This window comes from Bidens hawaiensis, unplaced genomic scaffold (assembly GCF_021521415.1).
Source record: "Bidens hawaiensis isolate Kalapana, Puna unplaced genomic scaffold, B.hawaiensis_p1.1 tig00037276_1, whole genome shotgun sequence".
In the NCBI taxonomy this organism is placed as follows: Eukaryota; Viridiplantae; Streptophyta; class Magnoliopsida; order Asterales; family Asteraceae; genus Bidens; species Bidens hawaiensis.
Genome location: NW_027496512.1, coordinates 36,236 through 45,140, shown reverse-complemented (window position 1 = coordinate 45,140; position 8,905 = coordinate 36,236). Strand labels below are relative to the sequence as shown.

The 8,905-nt window shown below is 36.6% G+C and overlaps 1 protein-coding gene across 1 annotated transcript; it reads left to right on the top strand.

The window, feature by feature from the left end:
• The first annotated feature begins 2,878 nt into the window (after positions 1–2,878).
• LOC143589212 (putative galacturonosyltransferase-like 2) lies at positions 2,879–3,798 on the top strand. The gene has a single exon (XM_077070038.1). The coding sequence runs from the start codon at positions 2,950–2,952 to the stop codon at positions 3,796–3,798; it is 849 nt and encodes a 282-aa protein (XP_076926153.1). The 5' UTR covers positions 2,879–2,949.
• The last annotated feature ends 5,107 nt before the right edge of the window (positions 3,799–8,905 follow it).

Genomic DNA, 8,905 nt, shown 5'->3' with positions numbered 1-8,905 from the left:
TTTTGAGCATAAAATTACAATGTACGTACCCACGCCCTTTTCGCCTCGAAATATTTATGTCCTTTATATTGTATATTTTGTAATTTTTTAAATAATTTTTTAAATGATTTTAAATATATAATAATATTTTTTTGATCATTTTACATGACTAAACTAAAACAAATACCTTTAAAAAAACTTGTTGATTTATTGGTTTTTCCCACAATAAAAACTAATCCAAACTATTTTAAAAACTCATTTTGGAAAAGATATAAGTCAATAAGCACTTTTAAAGAAAAAAAAAGTATTGGAGTTAAATAAGCAATCTCAAACACCCTATAAGATGATTTTGTAAAATTATTAACCCTTAACTAAGTATACAAATGTTTGTTGATAAAGTTGTGTTGTGGCTTAACTAGCAAAGTTTAGGAAAAACGTCACGTCACTGCTACAAAAATAGTGAGACTTTAACTAGCCATTCATTGATTTAAGCGTTGTATCTTCATAAGTTTTGACTACCTATTACCCAATTAAAATAATATTTTTAGGGAAAATTCCCATAATAATCTTTTTAAAGAGAGAGAATCCCAAAATATAAAAAAAAAAATTTAAAATCCGGAAATAACCCTTTAACTCTTTTCTGGAGCGATACCTAGGTAATCGGGCTGACCAGATTCAAAATGATTTAAATATCATTGGCCCTGACCAAATTTCAAGTAATCGCGTCTTACCGGCTATACTTTAAGCAATCATATATGGTCTGTCCACATTTTTGTGTAAAATATTTTGTCTTTTTCTTTAACATTTTTCCCTCTCCTCCAACCTTCTTCTTCTTCTTCTTCTTCTTCTTCTTCCTCACATCTTCATCTTCCACATCTTCATCTTCATAATCATTGACTCTTAAATCTAGAACCAATTCATGGTTCCATGGCTAACGATTTAAATTTTAAATTGGGCTTGTAAATCATATGGGCCAATTAGAATTATATTTTTAATGGACTCCAATATCTTATTTTAAGAAGAAGAAGAAGAAGAGGCTGGAGGAGAGAAAAAAAAATGTTAAAAAAATGACAAAATGTTTTACTAAAGATTTGGACGACGCAGCGTGATTGCTTAAAATTTGGCCGAGGTAGACAGGATTACTTAAAATATGGACGGAACCAACGAGATTCAAATCATTTTGAATCCGGTCGGCTCGATTACCTAGGTGTCGCCCCATACGAGATTTGACGGGTTATATCTGGATTTTCCTTTTTTGGACTATTTTAGGATTCTCTCTCTTCAAAAGGATTATTATGGAAATTTCCCTATATTTTTATCATTTGTATTTCATTTCAACTTCTTTTCTTATCTATCAAACAACATAAACTAATGATTCATTATATTCCTATAGATAAACCAAACAAAATAAAAATAGAAATGGTAATGATTCGGTCCATTCTTTTGACTATTCCATTCTCTCTATAATCCATAAGCTCATATCAAACAGACTCTTAAAAAGTTGCATATTTTTTCAAAATATAAGTTTTTAATATATCATATACATTGGTCTTCAGCATTACTTTAGATAAATATGTAATTGTTTAAACATAGAGAGCGGTGGTTTAATATGTCATTGACAAGGATGAGATTTTTACGTTCCATATTTAATATTTACTAGAAAAGTTTTTCTATCTTCAAAACTTAGATCTTCTTACTTCTTGGTAGGGATAGGCAAATTCGGTACTTACCGGTACCGGTATCGAAATCGGTACTGATTTGGTACCGTCGGTACCAAATCGGTACCAAAGTTTTGAATTTCGGTATCGGGACCGGTACCGGTATTTCTCGATTTTTTTACCTTTGGTACCAGTACCAAAAATTGGTGATTTTCGGGACCAAAATTTTCAGGACCGGAACCGATCGGTACCAGTACGGTCCCGATCTCATCCCTACTTCTTAGCATATTTGAGTATTACACACCATATAACAGGAGTTAATATTTTCATTCCATTATATAACTATAAAATTAACGCATGATTAGAAGTTAAACAAAATGCATTTAATGCCGTAAATGTTTGCCCAAAAAGGTTTTTTCTTTAAATAAAGCCGGTGTTAATTTCTTTAGAGTTTATAAGCATATATGAGATTAAAGAGTTGACTTCGAACCGGCCAAAATTTGTTGAGTCCAAGTATAGAAAAATATTAATTTTCAGTTTTAACCATATTTCCACATCCATTTTATAACCACCTATTTTACAAACTTTAAGAGAAACAGAAATAGAAATGAATTATATATTTCTTTCTGTTAGGCCGGTCAGGTCAGCTTACACCTAATTTCTACTTTTATTATTGCATCAACTTTTTTTATATCTATTATTTCAAAAACAGTTAGAGCATCGTCACCCATTGATTTTTGGTGACAAGACATGTTTTTTGGATTGGTTTATGGGTAGAGACAAACGTTTGTGTTAGGTTTGGTTTACATTCTCAAACGTTTGAGAGGTGGGTTTGTAATGACCCATCACAACCACTACACACAAATCATATATATATGCACATATATATACATATTTATTATATTTTAATTGGATTTAGATTGGTTTATAGATGAAGGAAAAGTAGGGTTTTTTTGATAAAAAGTTTAGAATATAATGTGACGATAATATGAAGGTTTGAATTAGTTTATGGGTGTGAATGCTCTTAAAAAACAATTCTCAATTCTTATATTAATAATAAAATAATAAAGACACTTGACTAAACCGTGTCCTTGCTACATTCTTCAAACCAAATCAATAAAATCACCAAATAACTCACTTCCTAAAATCTAAAGCCACCACATCACCATCATGATTCTCCTCAAACCACCACCCTTACTCCTCATCCTCCTTCTCACCGCCACCATCGCCACCGCCTCCCAAATACTATAACGCCCCGGAATGCCCGAAAATCGCCACGTTGACCGCTGAAGACTCAGCAATCCACGTGGCGATGACCCTAGACGCCACCTACCTCCGCGGATCAATGGCCGCCATATTCTCCATCCTCCAACACTCCTCATGCCCACAAAACATCATATTCCACTTCATCACCTCCTCTTTCTCCTCCAACCTCCACTCCACCATCACCACCACCTTCCCATACCTCAAATTCCACATATACCCTTTCAACGATTCATTCGTCGCGGGTCTCATCTCCACCTCCATCCGGTCCGCCCTCGACTGCCCTTTAAACTACGCCCGAACCTACCTAGCCGACATCCTCCCACCCCACGTCACAAAAATCATCTACCTCGACTCGGACATCATCCTAGTCGACGACATTGCTACCTTAGCCGCCACACCAATCCCAAAGAATGCGGTATTAGCCGCACCAGAATACTGCAACGCCAACTTCACATTCTACTTCACGCCAACTTTCTGGTCAAACCCATCTCTCTCCTTAACATTTAGCAACCGTAGCAGTAAGCCTTGTTACTTCAACACGGGCGTAATGGTGATCGATTTAATCCGGTGGCGAACAGGCGACTACACAACGAAGATAGAAGAATGGATGGAGTTACAAAAGAGAATGAGGATCTATGAGTTGGGTTCTTTGCCGCCGTTTTTGCTAGTGTTCGCGGGGAACATAGCTCCCGTGGACCATAGATGGAACCAGCACGGGCTTGGTGGGGACAATTTTCGGGGACTTTGCCGCGATTTGCATCCGGGAGCGGTGAGTTTGATGCATTGGAGTGGGAAAGGGAAGCCGTGGGTGAGGCTTGATGCCGGGAGACCGTGTCCGTTAGATGTTCTTTGGGCGCCTTATGATCTTTTAAAACCTTCATGTTCGTTTGATTAGTTTTTGAAGAAATTAATCCGATGATGATGATGATGAACTTGGAATAGTTGAAATTTTTTATTTTATTTTTTGAATTTTGGAATTTGTACATTTGTTGAAATACTTATAAAGTGGAAATAGGGATGTTGAAATTCATGATTTTGTTGTTTTTAAAAAGAAAGACAGTCCAAGACATATGGTAATGTAGATATGTAATAAAGATAATAAAATTATGTCTTTTGCTACAAGACGTCACTTGAAACTTATTCTTTTAGTTGGTCTAGCTAGAAACTTTAATATCTTTTGTTTTAGCTTCTTTAACTATAAATAGTCTTTTTTATTTCTTTAACGGCTTAAAATTACAATATATTTATTTATTTATTTGTCATCCAGAGTTTTTGAACCCCATCATATGCAAATTAAAAATTTGTATTACACCTTGATATCACTAGATTAGACCTTTTGGTAAATACATGAGTTCCTGATAAATTTATTTTGAGTCAAAGTACTGGGAAGACCTAGAAATGAGAGGATGTTCAGCAGTAGAAGTTGTTTGCCAAATGGTGTAATAAACAGGATTAAAGCTCTATCATACCTTTGGTACAAATAAGGGGAAGATCGCTTTACTATAATAGAATGATAGATGTAATAATGCGTCGAATTGTTTTTAAAAAAGAGTTATGTTTTCGTACATCACTTTATAAATTATACACCACATGTTGAGTGTAGACTAGTTATACGCAACTTTAAAAAGTTGTCCGACATTTATATAAGCTAACTTCAAACAAGATAAAAATTGCATTTAATGTAAACTTCAAATGTTAAAAAATTAAATAATAAAGCCTATAGCTATACTAAGTGCATTTGTAAATAACTTTCAAGAAACAAACAAAAAAAATGAAAAGTTGAAATCGGGTAAAATCACATGTTTCAATTTCTTGATTCAACTGATAGCTTGAGATCAATTCAAATAGACTCAATTGAATTAGTTATGTAGTTGGATCATGATCCAACCAACCGATTCGGTATAGTTTTAAAAATGATAAAAATATGCATTTAAGTTTTACTCACATATATATGCAACTCAAATATGTTTTAATCAGTGTATTGACATGGGCTATAAGTTTGCATTTGATTTGAAGTTTTTTAAATATTTTATACAGCATGCATAAGCAATTTAGAAACTTTAATAAAATTTGATGTTAAAAAGGAATTAATATGCATCATGTTATACCCACATTTGTGCATTTTAATTGTCTTTTAAAATTGTCATAGCAATAATGATAAAACTGACCAATATTACAAGAAAAAGTAAAAAGGTTCGTCCATGATATGTACCTAAACTAGCTTGCCAATTGACCAAAAGTTAAGTAGCTATACGAATGTAGATACAAAGTTGGCGTTCACCAAACTTACAATATTTGGATTTTCTATTTATGCTAAAAGATAATGTTGCTTTTTATAAGAAAAATTGGAAATAAATAATATCATCTTTTATGTATTGGTCGATAATAACCCTACTTTAAAAATTACTACCAACAGGTCCAACTTTTAACTATTTTTGTTTCAATGAACCTCCATTAAAAAACAGTTAACGCCGTTAAGTTTTTTTCCGAGTTTCAAAATGATGTGTTGGGGCTTTTGATCGGAAGAACGATAATGTAAAGTTATCTCAAAATGGTGATTCATATAACTTGATTTTTTTTAATTGGAAATTCAAATACCCGAATTGAAAGAAACCCTTACGTGAACACTTTTCAAGTAAAACAGTTTAAAAAATTCATTGTTTACAGATTTTTCAAGTATATGAATCTGTTTAAAAATTCGTTGTTTACGTGACACTGGCTACACACTTTTCAAGTTTACAGATTTTTTTCTTTATTTTATTAAAGCTTAAACAAATTCATTGTTTTTCATCACCATATACTTTTAGGCCCGACATCTTCTGAATCAAGCGCTTGAAAACCAAGATTTTGATGAATTGGTAGATCCAAGGCTGGGAAAGAACTACGTGCAGGTAGAATTCATGCTTCAATACTTGTCTCTAACTCATTTTTTGTTGTATAAACTGCATTTATTTTGTATTCATATTACAAAATTCTTGTTACTAATGAGTTTATGTTCCATGCTTTATAATATTAGTGCAGTTTTAATGTTTACGAAATGTTAGAACAAATTTTTTTGCGACTCAAGTGATTTAGGATAACCACTGTAGTAGCAAGCAAATATTAATAATACTTTAATTGGTTTTCTTAGGTTATGATTGATAGAAAGGGGAGCTAAACTTGGCAAGAAGTGAAAACATGACCACCAAGTACAACAACAAAGGCTTCTGCAATTTTCATTATATTATAGAGGAGTGTTTCACAGATGCAAATTTGAAGACGAAAAACTATACAAAGCGTCACATAAAAGACAAAATTTTGAATGTTTCCCTTCCCTCTTCATATCCAAAACCACCCTAAATCTCTGTAAGTTTTATGTAGCGTAAACATCTGCAAGTCAATTATAGAAGAACAAAAGAAAGTTACACATCTTTACGCGTTTGTTTAATAATCATATTTTTTCCAAGTAAAATATATTTTATGATGATATAGGCATCAATGGAAACACAAATTTCATTGAGTCTTTTTTGAAACAAACGAATCCCGCCAAGATTCACCTCGCATAAGTAGTTTGTGTCATTTCTTATGAATCTTGGCACCGTCCATTGCTTTCTTTTTTGAATATTATAATAATGTGGAGTTATGTTAATTGAGAGATAAATGTTTACACGCTACTGGACAAGATTACTACAATGAACCTACTGAAAGCAGGAGGCCCTTTAGGGCTCTTTTCGATGCTGGTATTCTCAGAACCACCACTGCAATTGCGTTTTTGGTGCTCTCAAGGTTTGACTTTTTGAGCAGTTTTGGGTATTTTATGTTAGTGGTTGTTTGTTAAGAAAATTAAAATTTTCGTGTTAGTTTGTGTTCGTTCTTTCACAGTTTAAACTAACTGTGTAGTCGCCGGTATTCCCCCCAGTAGCTGGGGTTGTGGTTACCGGAGTTTCTTTAACCATCTTTCCAGAAGTTTTGAGAAAACTGAAAAGGATTAAGTTCTAGCTTTTATGCACGGATGGCGCCAATGAAGAAACACTAATCGACCCCAGGCATATTACGGATAATCTGGGGGCTAAATAGATGTTTCCCACGAGGGGTTAGATCCAGCAAAGATGGTTCTTCTGATAACCTGCAAAACAGACACCGTGAGCTCGTCACTGAGAAGGGGGGGTACCTCCTTGTGACCACCCTCCGGCGTGAGAATCAGACTAGATTGCTCTTGAATATAAGTGTATATTAAGAGAGTGACTAGAGCAGATATCAGGTAATATATCAAGATATACGATATGAGATAAGATATATGATGATCATACAATTCCAAGGTGTTGGAGTATTTATAGCCGAATGTAGGTTTCCAAGCAGGTACAGCCGGCTGAATAGTGTTCCTGTTCTGCCAACTGTGGGCTACGCACATGCCATGCTGGTGGTTGGTGGGTAGGCAGCGGCTGATAGTGACCAGGCCGGCTGTGTACTATTCCTGTTCCACCAACTGCAGGCTATGCACGTCCTCCGACAGGTTGGTGAGTAGGCAGCGGCTAATAGTGACATACAGTACAAGAGCATGCTGTTCGTCATACTGTTGTCAGTGAGCTGTCGTATCCTTGGTCAGATCTTTTGTCCATACCTCGTCAGGTACAGTACAAAAGATCCTCCAGTATCGTACGGACTGGCTCATTTGGGCGGGAGTGTTCCCGGCTTTGTGCGGGAGTGTTCCCGGCTTGCTCACTCCTTCTTCAGGTGACATTACTGAATTATTATTAAGAGTTAAGTGCCTTGTGCGTGTAGCTTTGCTGCGCAGGTAGCCTTCCCTGATGGCTTGTATCCGCAGCTGCGGGAACAGGCGGAGTACTTCACCATTGGGAGGCTTTTCCTGCGGGAACAGCTTGCGTACTGCGCGTAAGGACGTCACGTCTCTGAGCATGGTGGGTCCTGCGGATCCAGTTGGTTTCTGCGCAGACGTCCCTCTTAGTGGTGAGTCTTGCGGGTCCAACTGGGCTCTGCTGGGACCTACCTCTTCAAGTCCCCCCAGTCCAATGTTCTTCTCATGAATTTAATAAGTGAGGTGAACTTTTGGACTTAAAGCAAAGGGTTTTGAAAATGGTTTAGTTTTAAGGTTTTCCATGGGGATTCTTCCCGCGGAAGTCCTAATGTCACGTGCAGAAATTCCCGACTTTCCTGCTTGATCTTTGGGTATGATGCGGGTAGGTCTGTAACCTCCTCGCAAGTCAGGAGCGTTGAGTCCCACTTATGTAGATTCTCCATGAGGTTTTGGTAGTTTTGAACATAGTGATCAATTATGTTTAAACAACCAATTCCATCATGGAGCTTCAAACAATCTAGTTCTCGACGTTCCCGCTATGCGGGGATGTTATTCCCGTTTCCGCAAGCATGGCCCGGAAGATCCTTCTTGGTTTCAATTCCTGCGGAGTGCTAGGTATGTGAAGGGTTTCGCCTTGACACTGTACCCGCACTCGTCTTATAGTTACTTTACTTCCAAGGTATTCCTGGCTTCAATTCCCTGAGGGTGCTTAGTATATGAAGGGTTTTGTCTTGACACCGTACTCGCACCCGTCTTATGGTTACTTGGTTGCCGAGGTATTCTTGGCTTCAATTCCCTGCAGGTGCTAAGTATGTGAAGGGTTTTGCCTTAACACTGTACTCGCACCTGTCTTATAGTTACTTGGTTGCCAAGGTAAGGGGTATTTTCCCGCTTACTTTTGAATCTTTTTGAAATTCGAAGAGTTGGTGAAAGGATAAGAACAGTCCAAACTGTTGAAACGTCGTCCGACGGTTTCTTCTGACAGTGTCAGGACGTGCAGAAAGTTATGGCGACGTGACAGTATATGGTCATTCCAGGCGCTTTTTCAGGCGCGTGGGCGCGATTTTTCGGGCGCGTGGCCGCGAAATTAATGGCACGCGTCCTTTCAACAGCTGTTGCCAGCTTGCTCTTTGCCACGTGTCATAGTTTCATTGCACCTGCGATTTCTCTCTCTTCCGCATTAAATTCATCGCATTTATTGCGATGA